The sequence below is a fragment of the Myotis daubentonii genome, chromosome 15 (genome assembly GCF_963259705.1).
Source record: "Myotis daubentonii chromosome 15, mMyoDau2.1, whole genome shotgun sequence".
Taxonomy (NCBI): domain Eukaryota; kingdom Metazoa; phylum Chordata; class Mammalia; order Chiroptera; family Vespertilionidae; genus Myotis; species Myotis daubentonii.
Window position 1 is genome coordinate 11,304,569 of NC_081854.1, and position 21,154 is coordinate 11,325,722.

Genomic DNA, 21,154 nt, shown 5'->3' on the forward strand with positions numbered 1-21,154 from the left:
CCCTGGGGTGGGGGTCACACCTGCCCACGCCAGCCGAGCTGGTGGCCACGAGACACCCTGACGGATGGCCCCACCCTCCGCCCAGGACCCTACAACAACACCCGCCCTCCGGCCACCTGAGGTCCCCGCAGGGGCGGCCTGAGGCCCGAGCCTGGGGACAGGAAGCCCCAGGCCTGGCCGCCCTGAAAGCCTCTTTCAGCCGGGGCCTCCTCCCGGCTGCCACCGGCTCCTCCTGCGGAATAATATTTGGGCTGTTGGCCGGGGGGTGGGGGCCAGATCCGGAGGCCGCCTGGGAGAAGCCAGAAACCGCAGGGCTTCCTGCCTCAGGCCGGCCGACTCTGGGAGAGACCCCCAGGCCCGAGGGAGGGGGGCAGGCGCCCGGGGAGACTGAGGGCCTTTCTCTCGGGCCCAGTTGTTTTTTCCAGGAACCGGGAGGAATTCCCCAGCCTGCCCAGGACAGCGAGGCTGGAGGGACGACTGACAGGGAGCCAGCACGGCAGGGGGCGGGGGTGACACGCAGCCGGCAGGGCGGGCACAGCGACAGAAATAGAGGGCCTGGCCTGTGCGAGGTGGCAGGTAGGAGCGGAAACTCAGGGAGCTGGGAGAGGGAGACCAGGGGAGGAGAGAGGCCAGAGATCCAAAGAAGGAACGGGGGGAGGTGGACCCCAAGAGAGAAAAGGAAAGAGCCAGAGGCCCAGAGGGAGGGACAGAGGTAAAGCCATGAGAGAATGAGAGAGAGAGAGAGAGAGAGAGAGAGAGAGAGAGAGAGAGCGATGTGTGTAAAGGGAGCAAGGCAGACGATATGAGAGACAGATGTAGAGAATGAGCGAACATTTTCAAAAAAAACCAAGGGGCCCTAGCCGGTTTGGCTCAGTGGATAGAGCGTCGGCTTGCGGACTCAAGGGTCCCAGGTTCGATTCTGGTCAAGGGCCTGTACCTTGGTTGTGGGCACATCCCCGGTGGGGAGTGTGCAGGAGGCAGCTGATCAATGTTTCTCTCTCATCGATGTTTCTAACTCTCTGTCCCTCTCCCTTCCTCTCTGTAAAAAACCAATAAAATAAAAAAATTAAAAAAAAACCAAGGGGCAGAGATAAAGCCACAGAGAGAAGGTTAGGGACCAAGGGACAGAGAGAGATGTCATTAAGAGACAGAGCTGGCCGAAACCGGTTTGGCTCAGTGGATAGAGCGTCGGCCTGCAGACTGAAGGGTCCCGGGTTCGATTCCGGTCAAGGGCATGTACCTGGGTTGCGGGCACATCCCCAGTGGGGGATGTGCAGGAGGCGGCTGATCGATGTTTCTCTCTCATTGATGTTTCTAACTCTCTATCTCTCTCCCTTCCTCTCTGTAAAAAATCAATAAAATATATTTTAAAAAAAGAGAGAGACACAGCTGGACACAGGCACTGGGAGAGACGTCTCGCACACTCACGGATAAATAGACAGCCTTTGGTCTTTGAATGGACACGTGGACGAGGGATAGAGCCCTTGACCAGGGAAGACAAATGTGAACTAAGGAAAACGCCATCCAGACAACCGTGCCCCCCTGCTCCCGGCTGGCTGCGGGACCCCAGTCCCGTCCCTCCCCACCCCGGCCCGTTTCTCCCCTGTGAAGTCAGGGCTGTGCAGTGCACAGCGGTGTGTCCGAGAGCCATGTCCGCAGAACGTCTGAGTGACAGACGTCAGCCTCAGAGCCGAGGCAGAGCCTGGAGGAACCGACACCCAGGCCCCAGAGCCAGAGGCCCCCAGAGGCCCTCAGTGGCCGAAGGAGGACCCAGCCCCTTCCCCACACACCCGCCTGCAGAGGTGACAGACACGCACCAGGCAGGGCCGGCCGACCCTCCATGCAACGGTGACAGGCGCACAGCAGACAGTCAAAGTGTGTAAACACAAGCGGCCTCTCTTGTCAACAGACAGACGCCGACACAAATACACAGGAAGCGCGATGACAGGCGCACCTGCAACACAGCACAGTCGCACACGCCTTAGCCCAGTGATGGCGAACCTTCTGAGCTCGGCGTGTCAGCGTTTTGAAAAACCCTAACTTAACCCTGGTGCCGTGTCACATATAGAAATTTTTTTATCTTTGCAACCATAGTAAAACAGAGACTTATATTTTTGATATTTATTTTATATATTTAAATGCCATTTAACAAAGGAAAATCAACCAAAAAAATGAGTTCGCCATCACTGCCTTAGACCATGGGTATGCAGACAAACCGACACACAGAGACACACACCTAACAGTGAGGCCCAGGGAGCCACACACAGCATACGGACACGCACGCACGAGTCTGGTATCCTAAGGCACCCACAGTAAGCACACACCCAGAGTAGGAACAGACATACACACACCATGAGATAGAAACAACAGTTAACAACACCCTATGGAACCTCCACAGACATGATGGTGACCCAGAGGCCTTCTCGCACAGACACGCACAGGCTCCCCCACACAGCCTCTTTCAGTTAACACCTTGTTTGTCCCTGCTCCGCCACAGCTTAACCAAAAATGGAGCAGCCCCACGGCCTCAGAGGTGGAGGTGAGGTGTGTGTCTGCGAGCGGGGGTGGGGAGATGGCCTTGGTCCCTGCACAGCCACCTCCCCCTGCTGCCCTGGCCCCGCTGCTGCTGCGGGGGCTGCTATCTGTGAGCAAACTGTCCTTGGGGTCAGGGACAGCCAAGAGCCAAAGATCAGGTCGATGCCTCCCGGGGCCCCTCCCCCACGGGCAGCCAGCTCCCGGGGGCAGGAAGGAGAGGGGACGGGGAAAGCGCAGTTCAGGTGTTCACGTTCCACGGGGCCCACCCACCAAGGAAGAGACGTTCCGGAAGAGGCGGAAACGGTGCCTTTAATGTTCACACACAGCCAGTATCCCACTTCCCAGGCAAGAACCAGACTTCAGTAGAAATTCCCCACACCCTCGCGTCCTTTCCGGTTTCTCCCGAACCAGAGGGGCCATGGGCTCCAGAGAAAACCACGGCATGCTCCTATCTCCATCCCCCGCTCAACTCACACCGAAGAGACAGTGAACACGGGGGCTGTGGCGGCCGTCATGGTGCACGCTGGTGCATCGATATGTCAGCCAGCCACTACGGTGGCCATCAGAGCAGCCAGTGGGCCCAGACAGGTGTTACACGGGATGGTGGCCAACTTGGCACCTGCTATGCCAAGAAGTCCACCAAACAGAAGTGATCACGGTGCCCAACGGGCCAAAGAAATTGCAATTGAAACAGCATCACCGTCGCAACCAAAGGGTCGGCCACGGGGATGCCCATCACAGTGTCCAAAGGGCCAACCACGAGGTCATCCCCAGGGCGGCCATCAGAGCACCCAATGGGCCAACCAACAATGTCAGTCGCGTGGAGGCCTTCACAGCGCCCCACGGCCCACCACGATGTCCAAGGCAGTTATCACAGTGCCCAATGGATTGACATGATGCCCGCAGAAGCGGCAGTCACCACAGTGAGTCACAGACCAACCGGGATGTCAATTGGGGGGGACCGGCCAAGTGTCACCAGGAGGATCAGGCCGCACAGCCTGATGGTAGGAGCCACGGCCATACCCCACCCGCCGTGGGAGCACGCCCCTGCTAGGATGCGTTCAGCAGGGAGCGGGAATAGAGGCCCTGGTAGTAGACCCCAGGCTCCCCACCCTCTGCCCCGTAGCCTCCAAACCCCACGTCCAATTTGGGAGGCGCCGGAGTCTGTTCCGACATCAGGTTGTTGATGGAGAAAGGGTGGTTGAAGTTGTAGGGCGCATCCAGCTTCAGCTCCCCTGGGAGCTCCAGGCCAGTGAAGTAGGGTGTGGAGGAGGAGGGTGAGCCACAGTCTAGAGCCCCCACATCTTCCCCACCCTGGGCCTCGGGCTCGGCGGGCGGAGGCTGGGGCTGCGGCGGAGAGGCGACCGTGGCGGCCGGGGTGGCGGCGGACGCGGCAGACCCTGCACTGTTCCTGGCGGCGGAGGTCCCGCTGCCCGCTTTCTTCGCCTTCTCCTCCAGCTTGAAGCGCTTCTGGCGGCGCAGGTAGCAGCCGTTCTCAAACATGTTCCCTGAGCTGGGGTGCAGGGCCCAGTAGGAGCCCTTGCCCGGCTTGTCCGGGGAGCGCGCCACCTTGACGAAGCAGTCGTTGAAGGACAGCGAGTGGCGGATGGAGTTCTGCCAGCGCTGCTGGTTCTCCCGGTAGTAGGGGAAGAGGTCCATGATCCACTGGTAGATCTCGCTCAGGGTCAGCATCTTGCCGGGCGCCTGCTGGATGGCCATGGTGATGAGCGAGATGTAGGAATAGGGCGGCTTGGCATGGGCCAGGGACCGCCGGTACCCTTTGGGCATCTCTTTCCCGGGCACCAGCCCCGGGCCTGGGCCCCCGTACCCTGAGCTGCTGCCTCCGCCACTGCTGGCACCCAGGCCTGGGAAGGTGGGGCCCAGGGGCGCGGTGGGGGCCGGGGGCGCCAGGGGTCCTGAGGGCAGTGGGGAGGCGGGGAGCCCCCCGGGAGAATAGGGAGAGCTCAGAGGGTTCAGGGTCATGTAGGAGTTGAGGGGGGCCATGGTGGGCACTGGGGTCACTGGAGAGTAAACCTGCATGGAGAGAAAGAGACATAGGGAGGGTCAGGGAGTCCCCACTGTGTCCATCTGTCTGTCTGTCTGGTGGCTTTGAGGCCCCTCCCATCCTTTTCCCCGGAGACGGCTGTTTCTTGAAGTCTTTCTCTCATCCCTCCTCACACACCCCTCCCCGATCCCACCCCCCACCCCCCACCCCCCACGCTCCAATACCCTGAAGCTCATGCTTCAAGAGTTCTCCAAGTGGAGACCAGGACACCCTGGAGTGTCCAAGGCCTTTTTAGGGTTCAGGGTGTCTACGAGGTCAAAACTATTGTCACCTAAGGCTAAGGTGTCCCTAGCCTTCTTCACGCTTTCTCTCTTGAGCGCACAGGGGAGAGTTCCAGAGGCCACGTGACATATGACATGGCAACAGCCCGAATGCAGAAGCAGCTATGAGAACACAGCTGCTTCCTACGGCGCAGACACTGACGGGATCTGCCAAAACGTAGCGGTGCCTCCCCTCTCACGGGATGTCTTGAAATATACTCATTTTAATAAAAAGACATTATTCCCACTAACAGGTTATTGCTGCTTTGGAACTATATAATACATTTTTCTCCGTTTTTATTTTATTTTATTTTTTAATATATATTTTATTGATTTTTTACAGAGAGGAAGGGAGAGGGATAGAGAGTTAGAAACGTTGATGAGAGAGAAACATCCATCAGCTGCCTCCTGCACCCCTCCTACTGGGGATGTGCCCACAACCAAGGAACATGCCCTTGACCGGAATCGAACCTGGGACCTTTCATTCCGCAGGCCGACGCTCTATCCACTGAGCCAAACCAGTTAGGGCCGTTTTTATTTCTTAGGTGGAAACCATTAAGAGCTATAGCCCACACCAATGAAAACTGCTGGAGGTCCTCAATCATTTTCAGGAGTGATGAGTGATCCGGAGACCCCTCAAAGTGAGACCTGCTGATTTACCCAATAACCTAATCTACACGTGTACTCTCCATCTCTGAGGTTATAAAATTACAGTTTTAATGGGTCAAAACGTTTGACTATCCGAAATCACATGTTTTAACCTCAGATCATCTACTTACTATACATCATCAAATCCAGGACGTGACCGTTTGTAAGCTGCAATGTTAAGTATCAGTAAGAATGGGGGAAAACCCACTGCCGATTATAACCCCTAGACACCACTGGCTGTCAAACCCATTCCATTTTCAGAAACGTTCAAATGGTGAAAAAACGTGCATTAGTGAAATGCGGTAGACACTGATCGCTCCGTCTAAGTAATTCTCCACTGTCTTCCACAAATACTCACTGCCCACCTGCCCTGTGCCAGGCACGGCTCCCAGCCCTGCACCAAAAGCTTCCCTTTCCTCTTCACACTATGGGGAGGTGCTATGATGACGCCCATTTTACAGCTGAGCAAGCTGAGTCCCTGAGAGGCTGTGGGGTCACACAGCAGGGAAGGGGCAGACTGACTTGTGATTCTGAATCCAGACCGGTGTTCTGGATCTTCCTATAAGAGCAGTGACCGCGCGGACTGAAAGGCCTGCCCTCCTGGAGCTGACAGTCCAGCAGGAAGTGAACGAGATATGGGAAATAGGAAGCCTAGTGGATGGTGCTTTCTCTCTTTCTGTGTCTACTTACTCCCTCCATCCACCGTCTCCCATCCTCTCTCCTCCACCTGCTGGGCGACCCTGCTCCCTCCTCCCTGACCCTGCTCCCTCCTCCCTGACCCTGCTCCCTCCTCCCTGACCCTGCTGGGGTCTCCTGGCATTGGGGGTGCTGCTCTAGCTCTGGCAGGAGCCAACTCCCGACCAGTCACTGTGTCTGCAGGTCCCAAGGTGCAGAGAGAAAAGGGACCGCCAGGGTCGCGCCGGGAGTCAGGGACAGGTGGCAACCCACCCAACTCTGAGTTCCGGTGGGAAACTCTCTCCTCTTTCACATGTCCATCCAGGCAGCGACTTTCTCCTGGTCTCTGAGTCTCCCTGTCTCCGTATATATGTCTATCCCTCTCCCTGTCTCAGTACCTCTACGCTCCTTGGCCCTCCCCTTCCCCATCTCTCTCCTCCCCACTGTCTTCCCCTCTGCCTTTCTCTGCTCAGGACTCTCTCTAACCCTGGTCTCTCTCCCACCCCCACCCTCTCTCTCCCTCTGTCTCTCTCTCCCCCACACTCCTCTGCCACCATCTCTTTCCCCTTCAGCACACCTTTGTACCTATCTGCCTCCTTCCATCCGTCCCTTTTACTCTCCCCAGAAGTCTCACATTGAAATTGAAGCCATAGCTACCCCCCTCCCCATGCACTGGTTTCCCCCCTGGCTATCTGGCTTTGCCCCTCCCAGAATAAGAGATGAGTGAGGCTGTGACTGAGTCAGGGGATCTACAGAGAGCTCCCAAATCCCTCTGCAATCCCCCCTCCCACTTTTCCAACTCAGCCAGACTTTCCTGTATCACAGAGCAAGACGGACTGGGACCCCAGGGCCCTCTTTGCCTGGCTACCCAACCCACCCGGAAGTCCTCCGTGAGGTCTGCCCTCCAGCAGTCCAGCTGCCCTAATCCACCAGAGGCTTTCCCACGCCCTGGGGCTGGGATGAACCCCCAGTGTCCGGGTCTGAGCCGGATTTCCCTGCCAGGGCGGGGCTGAGGTTGTGGGGGGAAGCCCTCAGGGGACCTGCACCCCCACCCCAGGAGGGTGAAATTTCTCCCCTTTCATTTCCTTATTGTCTGGGAGTTGGGTGTGACGGGGAGCCGAGGAAGGCAGGGTGAAACCAGAAGCCTCCTTTCTAGTCCCAGTCCCTGGCCAGAACCTCAGGCAGCCAGCCCCCCACCCTCCAGCAGGCTTCAGGGTTTCGGCCTCTAAAAGCTGGGTAGGGGCGGGGGGGGGGGGGAACCTGTGAGAATTGGAGGCCAGGGGGCACAATTTCCTTCCAGGCAGGGAGTCAGCCTGGGGGTGAAAATATCACCCCAGCAAGACCCTGGGGAGGGCTGCAAGCAGTGTGGGGGACCTCTCACTTCTCAGTTGCTGAGTGAGTGCAAATGTTTCTCTCTTCACAGTCCTGACCCAAGAGGCGGAGGTGGCTCAGCTGAGGGGGAGGCTGGGGAACCCTCAGACAGCATTTCCGTCTCCCGCGCCCCATATGTCAACTCTCCCAAAATATGCCCCCCAAGTGCGGATCATCTCTGGACGGTCCCTCAATTCCTGACTCAATTTCCACTCAATTGTCCCCTCCACTTCAGGCTGTGGCCCAAAGAACAACTGCCCTATCCTAGACCCCCCACAATTTACATAGGACGTGCCCACGCAAACACTGATTTCTAGTGGGTTCCCTGAAATCATATTCCTAGACTCTGAACTCTCCGGGGGCTCAGCTGGCTCCCCCCCCCCCTACCTGGGAGCCTTCACCTCCAACCATGGGGTCTCCACCGCTCCACACTTCCAAACCCCTTCCAGGTCAGCCTGCCCCCCCACCCCACGTGCACCTAACACCTCCACAGCCCCAGGACGGCCCCTCCCGGGCAGCAGGCCAAGCCCCGAAGGTCTGGGGATCGAAGAGTCCCACCCGACAGCGTCAAACCCCAGACCCATAACTCAGGCACGTGGGGGCCGCTGTGATGCCCAGGTCTGTCTCGGAGAGCTCAGCTGCTCCAGCCGCCCTCCCCGCCCTCAAGCCCACAGCCCCCTTCCAGGGGAGGAAGCTAAGGTCCAGATCCCCATAACCCTCACCTGGGACCTCCTTCCCCTCCACAATGCTGACAGTAGAGTGGCTAAGGAGAAGGAGTCCTTGCAGCAAGAGGAGCGGGAGTCAGACTTGGGGAAGGATCCTATCTGCAGGGGGGAGCGGGAGTTAAGACAGGCCCCGGCCCCCTAATCCAGGGTGATCTAGCAAGAACCGGGCTGCTGAGGACATTAGCAATTACTGGAGAATAGAGAGAGGTGTGAAAGCTGAAACCCTCCAGCCCCAAGGAGGATCCCTGCTGAGGGTCTCTAAGAACAATGAACCCGTGAAGTTCAGCTGGAAGGACTAAGGGTCAGGGGGAGAGATGGGGGCGGGGAATGGACCCCTCTCCTGCTCTCCCGCGCCCAGCTCGGGCTCCATCTGGGCCCCCACCCAGCTGAACCCCAACTCTCACCCACCTGTTGTTTCCGACTCCCCCAAACCGATCTCCATCTCTTATTCCTGAGCCCTAACCCTTATTTCTGACCTTACCTTAGCTCGCACTCTCGCCCTGAACCCCCATTGATTTCTACCCCAGAACCCCCATCTTTAACACTATATTCTAACCCGGGGCTCCCACCTCGGATTTCCCTGAATGGTGACCCCTTCTTCCATCTCTTAGCTCCTGTCCACCCGCCGCACCCCCGACTTTGATCCCCTTCCTAATTCCCCAGCTCTGCCCCCGCCTCTCCTGCTGTCCTGGAGGTCCGACTCCTCGCTTTGGTTTGTTCCTGGGACGCCCTTGCATTTGGGGTCGCCCCCACCCAGGCCTCGAGTGTAAGCCGGGACCTGCCCCTCGCCTCCGCTTCCCTGGCCCCCATGGACCCCTCGCCCCGACGAGCCCGCGGACACCGCGCTCCGGCGCCGGCCCCCCGGCCCTGACGCCCATGCACCTGGCCTCCGAGTCTGCAGTTCCTCTGCTCCTCGGCCCCGCTCGGGGCCCCCTTGGAGCCCACACCCCGGTGCTCGCCCCCATGGAAGCCCGCACCTCGATCCCCGGCCCCCGCTTCCCGCCCCGCCATCCCCGCCGACACACCTCGCCCGCCTCCGGGTAGTAGCTCCACTCCGCCAGGTCGTGCGCCTCCATCTTCACCGAGCCCAGCATCCCCCGGGCCTGCGCCCCCACCTGCCCCCGCTCCGGCCCGGGGGGAACCGAGCGCCCCGGATCCCTCAGCCCGCACGGCCCGCGTTCCGACCGGCACCCGCCCGTCCGACTGCCCAGGGTCCCCGCCGTCCCGGGCGCCGCGGGAGGCGGCCAAGCTTTATAGCCGGGACGCCCCCCCCCACCCCCGCTGCCCCCGCCCTCCCCGGGCTCCCCTCCCGCGCTCGGACTGGGGCGCCCCCTGCGGGATTGCGAGGAGACAGACCTCAGGCGCCGGGAGCCGCAGCCCGCGGGCCGAGCGCTGGACGTGGCTGGAGCGCGAGGGCGCTACTGGTAGGAGGCACCGCTGGTCACCGAGGCCGAGAGGGCGGGACGCCGGCCCTAATGCCCCGGCGGGTTTCAGCTGCTAGACGGGAGCGGGAGGAGAGCCGGGGCTCAGCATGACCGCCGGGAGGAAGGGGCCTGAGAGCGCGGGGCACTCCCGGGCTCCTGATACCGCCACCGGGACGGGTAAGAGACCCCGAAACCACATGCCCATTGGACGGGCTGGGACACGGACGCTTCCGACAGCTGGAAATGCTCCAAACTGTGCCAATGGTGGGACCAAAGGTGGAGCCGATTGGGGCCTCAGTTCACACACCCCTCGGGCCCCAAACCGCCGTCAAGACCTGCAGCGACGCCACCCAGACTCTCCGCACTCCCTCTACCGCCGGCCGTCCAGGGACTCGGAGCCACGGAACTCCATTTCCCAGAATCCTCTCTCCCGTCCCGTCCCGCGCCTCCGCCGAGGGACTACATTTCCCAGAAGGCACGACGTTCGAAGACAGGAAACGAAAAGCCGCCCGCCCGGAGACGTCCGGGCGGGGGCGGGAGGCCGCTCGCGCGGTTGGAGGTCGGGGCGGGCTCGGCCTGCTGCGCGGACTCCATTTCCCGGCGACCCCGCGCGCGCCGCGCGTGCGCCGTGCGGGGCGGCGAGCGGAAGATGGCGGTGGCGGCGTCAGGGAAGGGGTGCTGCTGAGGGTGCGCCACGGGACGGAGGCCGGAGCTGCGGTGAGCGGGGCGGGCGTGGGGGCCCGGGGCCCAGGGAGGAGGGACCCTGAGGCTGCAAGGCGCTGGCGGAGGGCTGGGGGCGCTCCGAAGAGAAGGCAGCAGTGACGTTTGGGACCCCGATTTCTTCTGCTCTGGACCCTTCCGTGCTCCCCTCGGGGCAAAGTTCCAACGTGGCCCCCGAGGCATGTCCGCCCCGGGCCGCGGCTCTGCCTCCGCTGTCTCTGCTCCTGCCTCCCTTCGAATAGCCGCTCTGGCCTTTGGTTCCTCAAACGCGCCATGCGCCTTCCGGCCTCGGGCGTCTTGCACGTGCTGCCCCTCCGCCTGCAACATCCTGCCACCCATTCTGCTGGGCTAACTCCCATTCATCTTTCGGGTCTCGGCGCCAACGTCACTTCCTCTGCCGAGTCCTCCTTTCCTGTCCTCTGTCCCGAAATCTGCCCATTGAACGCTCTCCTAGGTCCCAGTTCCTTTGCTGTGTGTCACAGGTGGTCTAATTTGGGTTTGGACCTTTATTTGTTTGGCTATTTGAATAATCAAATACCGTGAGCTCCAGGGGGCCGGGGCTGGGTTATGTATGGTCACTGCTGTGTTCCCAGCACAGCGCTGGCCACACTGAAGACGCCCAGTTGATATTTGTTGAATGAATGAAAGATACCCTTGGGGCCGTTCTGCCTGTGAGGGTAGTTGTCCCACTCCCACCCGGGTACTCCATGAGGGGTGCGCCTGGAGGGAAGGGGAAACAGTGGTTGCTGGTAATGGCAAAAGACTGCACACACACCCAGTGTTCTTTAATAGGAAGACTGGCAGGAAAAAAAAAACCCCAGCCCTAAGAGGTTTGGCTCAGTGGATAGAGCATTGGCCTGCGGACTGAAGGGTCCCAGGTTCGATTCCGGTCAAGGGCATGTACCTTGGTTGTAGGCACACCCCCAGTTGGAGATGTGCAGGAGGCAGCTGATCGATGTTTCTCTCTCATCGATGTTTCTAACTCTCTATCCTCTCGCTTCCTCTCTGCAGAAAAATCAATAAAAAATATATATATATTTTAAAATCCACATAATAAAACACTATGCAACTGTAAAAAGGAACGAGGGAAGTCTTTACACACTGATAGAGAGAGGGCTCCAGCATATATTAAGCGAAGGCAAATGAAAAGTAAGGTGGTGTTTATTATACTGTATGCGCCCTTTTTATTAAAGAAGGGGAAATATGGATATAAACTTTAAAAAATAAAGGCTAAACCAGAAAGTGGAAGAGGGAGACAGGTAAAAAAAAAAAAAAATGGTGGATCTGAACATATCGTGAAAAGAGTGGAACGAACGGTTCATCATGAGAAGGCTCATTATGCTCGAATGGGCGACGGGGATGCTGGTGGTTGGGAGGCCGTGCCCCTTGGCTGGCATCCACAGACCTGGAGGGGAGAAGCCGTCCCTTTTAAAGAGGCAGTGCAGCACAGTGGTGAGGGGGGTAGATTCTGCAGCCTTACTCCTAGGTCTGCATCTTGCAAACCGTGGGCCTTTGGTCAGGGGACTTGACCTCCCCGGCTCAATTGGTTGGGTGTCGCTCCAGGTAATGGAAAGGTTGCTGGTTGGTTCCTAGTCAGGGCACTTGTTAGGGTTTCTGGCTCAATCCCCAGTAGGGGGTTTGCAGGAGGCACCAGATTGGTTTCTCACATCAATGTTTCTCTCCCTCTCCCTTCCTCTCGCTCTAAATATCAATAAAAATAATTTAAAAAAATAGTACCTACCTGGAAGAGTTGGCGTTGTGAGGTTAAATAAGTTCATACACAATCGCGGTTAAGCCTGGCCGGTGTAGCTGAGTGGATTGAGCGTGGTCCCATGCACCAAGAGGTCGCCGGTTCAATTCCCAGTCAGGGCACATGCCCAGGTTGAGGCCTCAACCCTTCAGGAGGCAGCGGATCGAGGTTTCTCACTCGTAGATGTTTCTGTATCTCTCCATCTAAAATCAATAAAAGCATTTTTAAAAAGAAAAGAAAAATAATCATTTTGTTAAAAAATATAGTGGGTATTTTTCAAACATTCTAAATTTTTTAAAATTTATTTTAGAGAGGAAGAGAGGGAGAGAGAGAGAGAAACATCAGTGATAAGAGAATCATTGATCAGCTCCTCCTGCACGGCCTCTCTGGGGATTGAGCTGGAAACCCGGGCATGTGCCCTGACAGGGAATTGAACTGTGACCTCCTGGTTCATAGGTCGATGCTCAACCATTGAGCCACACTGGCTGGGCTTCAGACACTCTAGAGCAGGGGTGGGCAAACTTTTTGACTCGAGGGCCACAATGGGTTCTTAAACTGGACCGGAGGGCCGGAACAAAAGCATGGATGGAGTGTTTGTGTGAACTAATATAAATTCAAAGTAAACATCATTACATAAAAGGCTACGGTCTTTTTTTTTTTTTTTTGGTTTTATTCATTTCAAACCGGCCGTAGTTTGCCCACGGCTGGTCTAGAGCCAAAGGGCAGGGATACTAAGCCCAGTGATTGGGGAAGCCCTTTGGCATTCACTCGGCAGATAATTACTGAACACTTCTTAGGTGTCAATCACTGTTCCGTAGTAGGGAAACAGAAAGTAAACACACTCACACACACACACACACACACACACACACACACACACACACACCTTTGCCCTCAGGGAGCTTACTAATAGGAAGTTCATTGATGATAAATGCCATGGAGAAAAATAAAGCAACACAGATGGGGAGGGAGAGGAAATTGAAATATCTCACAGCCAAGATGTTTCAGCTGAAACCTGGAAGGCTTGAGGAGGGCGGGAGTTGTGCCTGTCTCTGTACAGGAGGAGTATTCCAAGCAGAAGGAAGAGAAGCACAAATGTTTTGAGGAAGGGGCATGCTGGGCATATTTAAGGGACAACAGGAGGCCAGAGCAGAGAGAGGTGAGGGAAACGAAGGCAGAGGTAGAAAGGGCCAGATCCTAGGACCGGGGTGGGCAGCCTTTTTGTGAGTGCGTGCCGAAACCAGCACAATCTCTGACTCAAAATTCTTCTGCGTGCCAACCCTAATTTTTTGAGAACATGTTATGCCTACTTGATATCTCTTACGGTGTACGTATGTGAAGAACCTTGAAAAAATAATAAAATTCATTCTAGCGACAAAAACACAGTATATGATGAAAAATATTTATTTATTTATTTTTTAATGTGTACATGTACACTGATAGTCCGACAGAAAACTTTATGACTCCGTTTGACATTATCAGTGGGACTTTTGCTGCTGCATCACTGATGACAGAGATTTTGCATCAGGTTTATATTTCTTGACCTTCAGAGATACGCATGAGCTACGACTTTCATCCGTCAGGCCACTCCTGTTACGAGACTTAACAAAATTCGTCACTGAGAACAAAGATTCACAAGCGTATGTGGATGAAAACATGGAGAGTAACTCCGTTGCAAAGTTTTTTAAACAGAAAAAATTTTCTGGAATGGCATTCCAAGTCCTCAGTAGTTCGTTTTCGACACTATGGAAATGGCTCTTCCCCTCTCTCGTCAATCCATGTCTGTGGTCTTTAAGATAACGTGTTATGTAAAATTATTTATTTATCTAAGATGCACCTACACTGAATTTATCTGAAAAATAAGAAAGTTGATATTAAGGGAAAAAATGTAAATGGAAGATTATAAGAGAGGGTTTCGCGTGCCAGCAAAAGTTACAGCGTGCCATGTTTGGCACGCGTGCCAGGGGTTGCCCACCTCTGTCCTAGGACATCTTCTTGGCCTTGGTGAAGATGTTGGCTTTGACTCGAAGATGTGGGGTGACGGGCAGAAGGGAGACTAGGAAGCAGGCTATTGGCTAGTCATTCATTCAGCAGATACCTGTGTACAGTATATACGTTCCTTTTAAAAGATGCATCTTTTTTTAAAATATATTTTTATTGATTTCAGAGAGGAAGAGAGAGGGAGAAAGAGAAACATTAATGGTGGGAGAGAATCATTGATTGGCTGCCTCCTGCACGCCCCACACCGGGGATCGGGTCTGCAACCCAGGCATGTGCCCTGACTGGGAATCGAACCATGAAGTCCCATTTCATAGGTCAACGCTCAACCACTGAGCCACACCAGCCGAGCTCTTTTTGTTTGTTTGTTTAAAATGTATTTTTAGCCAGCACCGGTTTGGCTCAGTGGATAGAGGGTCAGCCTGTGGACTGAAGGGTCCCAGGTTCGATTCCGGTCAAGGGCATGTACCTTGGTTGCGGGCACATCCCCAGTGGGGGGCGTGCAGGAGGCAGCTGATCGATGTTTCTTTTCTCATCGATGTTTCTGACTATCCCTCTCCCTTCCTCTCTGTAAAAAATCAATAAAATATATTTTAAAAATAAATAAATAAATAAAATGTATTTTTATTGATTTCAGAGTGGAAGGGAGAGAGAGAGAGGTAGAAACATCAATGATGAGAAAGCATCATTGATCCACTGCCTCTCGCATGCCCCCTACTGGGGATCAAGCCTGCAACCCAGGCATGTGCCCTTGACCGGGATGGAACCTGCGACCCTTCAGTCCACAGGCCGATGCTTTATCCACTGAGGGCAAGATGTATCTTTCTGACCTTCCTCAAATTTTGTTTAATGGTTTATACAGTACCCGTCAGATCTTTTCCCATGGACAGTCGCAGCTGTATTTATCTCATACTAGTATTTACTAGGTGTCCAATTCATCTACTCTCAGCATCGTCCCGGGAGGTAAACACTGTTACCACCCCTGTTTCACAGAAGAGGAAACTGACTCCGGCCACTCTGTGTATCCATACACAAACTTGACAGATGGATTGACTTGCACATATTCTGTGGTACAACAGGCTGCGTGGACGTCTTTTTATGATACTACACCAACACCCACCAACCTGTTTTTGATTGTTGTTATTTAATCCCCACCTGAGGACATGCTTAGAAAGAGGAAGAGGGCGAGAGAGAGGGAAATATCGATTGGTTGTCTTCTGTATCCTTCCGACCATGGCTCCAACCCACAACCCAAGTATTTGCCCTGACCAGGAATCGAACCTGTAATACTTTGGTGCACAGGCGATGCTCAACCAACTGAGCCACTTCGGCTGGTCCACCAAAGTGGGTTTTTTTTTTGTTTTTTTTTTTATCATTTCCTTTTCTCTTCTACTTTCAGCCTTCCTTCCTTCCTTTCTTTTTAATATATTTTTGTTGATTTCAGAGAGGAAGGGAGAGGGAGAGAGAGATAGAAACATAAATGATGAGAGAGAATCATTGATCGGCTGCCTCCTGCACACCCCCTACTGGGGATTGAGCCCCAAACCCGGGCATGTGCCCTTGACCGCAATCAAACCTGAGACCCCTCAGTCCGCAGGCCGCTGCTCTATCCACTGAGCCAAACCAGCTAGGGCATCTTTCTTTCTTTTTTGAATCATATATACACAATTCCCTCTCTTTTGTAAAAAGGGAACACACAGTAAACGTTATCTTCCACTTTGCATATTTTCACTGAATGCATGCTGAGGCCCACTGTTTATTAGTGTATAGAGACTGTCCTCGTTCCTTCTTTCCCCCTCCCTCATTCCTTTTTACAGTTGCGTAGTATTTTATTATGTAGATATGTCATAGTTTTTTAGCCAGTCTCCTTATTTGAGAACGCCTGGATTACTGGTAGTCTTTAGGAATAGTTCTGTGGTTGGTATCCTTATTTCATAATTGTGCCAGTGTGGCTTTGGGACAGATGCCCAAAAGTCTCCCCTCCCCATCCTACCCCACTTTTTTCTTTCTTTAATTGTTTCTAAATTTATTTATTTTGACTTATTGGTTTATTTTTATTTTATTATTAACTTTTAGAGAAAGAGGAAGAAACATTGATTTTTTAAAATATATTTTATTGATTTTTTTTACAGAGAGGAAGGGAGAGAGATAGAGAGTCAGAAACATCAATGAGAGAGAAACATCGATCAGCTGCCTCCTGCACATCCCTAACTGGGGATGTACCCGCAACCCAGGTACATGCCCTTGACCGGAATCGAACCCGGGACCCTTCAGTCCGCAGGCCGATGCTCTATCCACTGAGCCAAACCGGTTAGGGCGAAACATTGATTTCTTGTTCCGCTTATGTATGCACATCTAGGTTGTTTCTTGTATGTGTCCTGACCGAGGATCGAACCCGAAACCTTGGCGTATTGGGACGACGCTCTAACCAACAGGTGAGGACACAGTATTATTACCACCGGTCGAAAAACAGCTCCATCGCATTCTAGAAAAACGGCTGAAACATAATTTCTTTAACTCGGCCCTTTGTCGTGTATTGAGTCCTTACTGTGCAGGACTCTGCAACTAGTCCCTGTTTTAGAAAGCTTGCTCTGGTGTCCAGTCCAGAGCATACAGCTCAGATGGAGAGACCCTGAGGCCAGCGAGGGGCTGCTGTGTGTTCACTGGTTCATCACTCAGCAGATGTCTGCGGTCAGTCCGCTGTGTGCCAAGTACTGGAGGTGAGGCTTGGCACTGCCTCTGACCTGAGAGACCTCAGTCTCCCCCAAATTACAGCCCTCATGGACCCCTACAGTCTGAGACAGACCCTGAGACGGGGAGGGGCTTCGGAAAACCCCAGAGGCTGGGGAGGAGGGTGGAGCCTCTGGGTGCTGAGGGGAAGGCCGGCCCATCTCTTTCTCCTCCAGGGCGTTCGGGCGGCGGCCATGGCAGGCAGCAGTGGGGACAGCGTCACCCGCCGGAGCGTGGCGTCACAGTTTTTCACGCAAGAGGAGGGGCTCGGTATCGATGTCATGACCACTTCAGAGAGAGTGAGCACGGGGAGAAGGTCTTGGAGTGGGGGGCACCGCCCCTGTGTGGGCGATCCACCCCCGGCTGGCAGAGCCCAGGGAACGCTGAGGGGGCTGGGCTGGCAAGATGAGCACCACCACCTGCCTCTCCCCCTTCTTCTAGGTGGTCGATCTCCTGAACCAGGCGGCTCTGGTCACCAGTGAGTCCAAGATCACACTGCTCAAGCAGGTGAGGGGCAGGGTGTCGCTGGGCAGGCAGGGCGCGGGGAGGGGCATGGGACGCTGTGAACAAGAAGACGCTGGTGATGGCGCTGTGTCCCCATCCCGGCACTTAGGTGATGCCCGCCGTGGTGCTCGGTGCTGTTCAGCCCGCCCTCCTTTCATTCCCCCCAAAGCTCTGGGGCAGGCTGATGTCACCCCCGTTTTATAGGGGAGAAGCAGCCTCAGAGCTTAAATACCAGCCCAAGGTCACTCTGCTGGGAGCTGGACTCCAGCTCCAGATCCTGAGCTCTTCACCCGTCATTTCCTCTCCGCCAGGGTCCTGCCCAGTGGGGCAGACAAGCAGGTCACGTGACAGTGAGGACCCAGAGTGAGCAGAGCTGGGGAGGAGGCGGCCAGGGGCTGTGGAGCTCAGGGAGGGCTTTCTGGAAGCGGGGACATCTGAGCGGAGACGTGGAGGATGAGGACGGAAACCAGCCAAGAGTGGGCGGGGGGCTTGAGAAGAGGTCGCACTAGCTTGTGCAGAGGCAAAAGAGGACATGGGAATTAGAGTGGGGCGGGGTGTGGTTCAAAACAGGATGCAGGTGGAGTTCAGAACCCCCGTCCTGCTGCTGGCTCAGCACGCAGCCTCGTGCAGCTACTCCCCCTACCAGTGGAGTGGGGTCCTGAGGGGCCGCCCTCGGGGGAGGTGCCGTGAAGGTGACTCAACAGCAGCCGCTGGGTCATAGGAGCCAGGCCTGTGCTGGCCCCGGGCTGGCGTGAGCATGCCTGCGGAGGGCGCTGATTCCAAGGAGCCTGGCCGGGACCAGGGCCTCAGGCACGGGTTCTCAGGTCAGAGTGCCTGCTGGCCTGTGGCCGTGCGGGTGGGGAGCAGAGACCCAAGGAGAGTGGGGAGCTGATGATGGCCGAGCCTCGGGGAGGCAGGAGCCTGCAGCGCTTCCCTCTCCTCTTCAGCCCCGTCCGTGTGTGTCACGTGCTCACTGTCCACCAGGACGTGGCCTGGTGGGGCCTTAATGAGGCTCCACAGCAGCCCTGGGAGTTGTGTGTGAGACCCCCGCGCACAGAGGAGGCTCGGGAGAAGCCTGCCAGGCCCCGGTGCGCGTGGCAGAGCCAGGGTTTGATCTGAGTCTGTCTGCGGCCTGCCCCGTGTCCTTTCCCCGCACACGGCTGTCTGCACCGATGGGACCCTGGATTTATATGGTGTTCCTCCTCCCCATCCCCAATCTCCTTCCAGGTCCAGGAACTGATCATCAACAAAGACCCCACCCTCCTGGACAACTTCCTGGATGTGAGTGACGGATGGGAGAGGGCGTGGGGCAGGGGTGAGGGGATGGATCCTGGTGCCACCCCGACACGCCTTCTTCCTGATGTTGGCAGGAGATCATCGCGTTCCAAGTAGATAAGTCGATTGAAGTGCGCAAATTTGTCATCGGCTTCATCGAGGAGGCCTGGTACGGGGCCCCGGGAGTCGCCCCTACTCCCCACCTGGCCCTGCCCTCAGACCTGCCCTGCGCTTCCTAGACCCCGTCTCCCCCCCAGGCACGGACTCCCCAGCAAATAAGTCAGAACGTGGGAGTGTCCACGGTAACCTCTGCCTCGCCCACACTTCACCTCCGTCAGTGAGGACCGTTGGCTGTGCCTTCAAAATGTAAACAGCATTCACCGTCTCAGCTGCTCCCCTGGCTCTCACGCCAGCCGCCCTACGTCCTCCCGGGTGACCTCAGTGGCCTTCTGTCGGGCCTCTCTCTTGTTTACTTGAAGAAATGCACACGACAGACAATTAACTGTTTTTAAGTGAACTCTTCAGTTGCGTTTAGCACATTCAGAATCTAGTTCCAAAACACTTTCATTCCCCTGAAAGGAAACACTGTTCCCACTGCCCGCTTCCACCTGCCAAAAGGTGGATCCACCTGGGCCCTCCCTGCTCCCGGCCTCCTGGCCACCGCCTCTCAGATTGAAACCCACACTCACCCCTGCTCTTCCTGGGCTCTCCGTCTTCACTGACATCTCCTGGCCTCCTGGCTCCTCAGAAAGTGCCGTTCTGCTTCATAGCCCCTCTGCTTGCAGCGGTGCATCTGCAAGGGACGCTCACCTCCAGGGACCCGCTCACACCCTCTGCCTCTGTCTCCCTCGGCAAGCCCTTCCTGGCCATGCCAGCACAGCCCACTCCTCTGGCACCCCTTCTGCACTCTTGTTTATTTAAAAAATATGTATTTTTTCTTGATTTCAGAGAGGAAGGGACAGGGAGAGAGAGAGAGAAACATCGATGATGAGAGAGAATCATTGATCAGCTGCCTCCTGCACGCTCCCCACCGAGGATCAAGCCCACAACCAGGGCTTGTGCCCTGCCCGTGAATCGCACTGTGACCTCCTGGTTCATAGGTCGACGCTCAACCACTGAGCCATGCTGGCCGGGCTGCACTCTTCTTATTTTATTTTTTGAAATATATTTTATTGATTTTTTACAGAGAGGAAGGGAGAGAGATAGAGAGCTAGAAACATCCATCAGCTGCCTCCTGCATACCTCCCACCGGGGATGTGCCCGCAACCAAGGTACATGCCCTTGACCAGAATCGAACCCGGGACCCTTCAGTCCGCAGGCCGACGCTCAACCACTGAGCCACGCCGGCCGAGCTGCACTCTTCTTTATAGTGTTCTTGGCGTTACCTTGTTGCATCCGCACAATCATGTCAGCTCCATAGGGCAGGACTTCTCTATTGCAGACCTCTGTGTCCCAGTGGCTGGAAAAGTGTTGGCACACAGGAGGGGCTGAATATGTATTTGTTGGGCAAGAATTGAAATCAGAATAGTAACCACGTGGAGTGCTTACTCTGCCACACACTCTTAACTCCTGTCCTCTGTGGTCGCCTGTAGTCTCCACCGTAGCCTTCCGGATGGAGACTTGGCTTTCCTCCTTTTATGGAAAGGGAAAGTGAATGTTAAAGGGACTTGCTCAGGCTGACTCAGTTCTTCATTAAACATTTACCAGATGCTCTGTGTCTGTGAGAAAACAAAATAGCCTTTATTTAGTGAAGTTTCTCATTGTCAGGCACTGTACTAAATGCTTTGCCTACTTTATTATTCAACTCTCAAAAAAATACTGTGCATTTTGGCCCATTTAGCCAAAGATAAAACGGACTCGGAGAGAGGAAGTGAGTTTCTTGAGGTCACACAGCCAGCATGTGGCAGGGCTGGGATTCTAAACCGGGTCTGTAACACCATTGCCCAACGTCCACCTGTTACTCGGAGAGTTTGTGCTAAGTTTCTGAGTTGGAAAAAACCCCAGCAAAACGATTTGTTCAGCCGCTGCGTGTGTCTTGCCTGCGATGTGCCCGGCATTTGTGCAGGCTGGAATATGAGTAAGGACAGATTTGTTCCTGCTTTCATGTAGCTGACAGTTGAGTTTCATATTTTTTGACTAATTAGCTTCAGCTTGTGTGTGAAATGATACTTATGGTCTGAGTTCTAGGTGTGGCCTTTAATTCTTTATTATGTTTATTGAAGGCCTTTCATTCTTTCCTTCAACAAAAAACGAGACTCTGCTAGTACTCAGACTGAAAAGGGTCCCCCCCCCCCCCATTCAGAGCCCTCAGACGTAGGTACACAAAACTAGTGATTATGTAAAGCAACGTGTTCTCAAGTAGTGACGGCTTCTATTAGCCAAATGCTTTCTACACTGTTCTAAGCACTTCGCATGTATTGCTGCAATTTTCACAACAAACTATGAGGGAGGTACTATTTTAAATGAGACAGAGT

General features: G+C 55.2%; 2 protein-coding genes across 5 annotated transcripts in view; one reads left to right on the forward strand and one right to left on the reverse strand.

Annotated features, from left to right (window-relative positions):
* Positions 1-2,823: 2,823 nt before the first annotated feature.
* Positions 2,824-10,075, reverse strand: FOXA3 (forkhead box A3). 2 transcript variants are annotated; one of them, XM_059666117.1, is made up of 2 exons: positions 9,636-10,075; positions 2,824-4,569 (listed from the first exon to the last, which is right to left on the reverse strand). In XM_059666117.1, the coding sequence occupies exon 2, from the start codon at positions 4,537-4,539 to the stop codon at positions 3,586-3,588; it is 954 nt and encodes a 317-aa protein (XP_059522100.1). In that variant the 5' UTR covers positions 4,540-4,569; positions 9,636-10,075; the 3' UTR covers positions 2,824-3,585. The 2 variants fall into 2 exon arrangements, with proteins under 2 accessions (XP_059522100.1, XP_059522099.1); XM_059666116.1 differs by lacking the exon at positions 9,636-10,075 and adding an exon at positions 9,305-9,509.
* A 172-nt stretch (positions 10,076-10,247) lies between these two features.
* The window catches only part of SYMPK (symplekin scaffold protein), a 38,925-nt gene continuing 28,018 nt past the window's right edge, over positions 10,248-21,154 (forward strand). The window contains exons 1-7 of one of the 3 annotated variants that reach the window (XM_059666113.1): positions 10,249-10,420; positions 16,531-16,606; positions 16,753-16,891; positions 17,078-17,200; positions 17,343-17,408; positions 18,633-18,686; positions 18,776-18,849. In XM_059666113.1, coding sequence (XP_059522096.1) covers positions 17,096-17,200; positions 17,343-17,408; positions 18,633-18,686; positions 18,776-18,849 — 299 coding nt within the window. In that variant the 5' untranslated portion in view covers positions 10,249-10,420; positions 16,531-16,606; positions 16,753-16,891; positions 17,078-17,095. Of the gene's footprint in view, positions 10,421-16,530; positions 16,607-16,752; positions 16,892-17,077; positions 17,201-17,342; positions 17,409-18,632; positions 18,687-18,775; positions 18,850-21,154 lie in introns of all 3 variants that reach the window. The other 2 variants (XM_059666114.1, XM_059666112.1) reach the window with 2 other exon arrangements.

What these genes read in the sequence shown, in the direction of transcription:
- FOXA3 (XM_059666116.1), bottom strand. Translation starts at nt 9,373, where the DNA reads ATGCTGGGCTCGGTGAAGATGGAGGCGCACGACCTGGCGGAGTGGAGC. An exon ending in ACTACCCGGAGGCGGGCGAG is followed by an intron (nt 4,570 to 9,304) that starts GTGTGTCGGCGG and finishes CTCTCCATGCAG; the next exon opens with GTTTACTCTCCAGTGACCCC.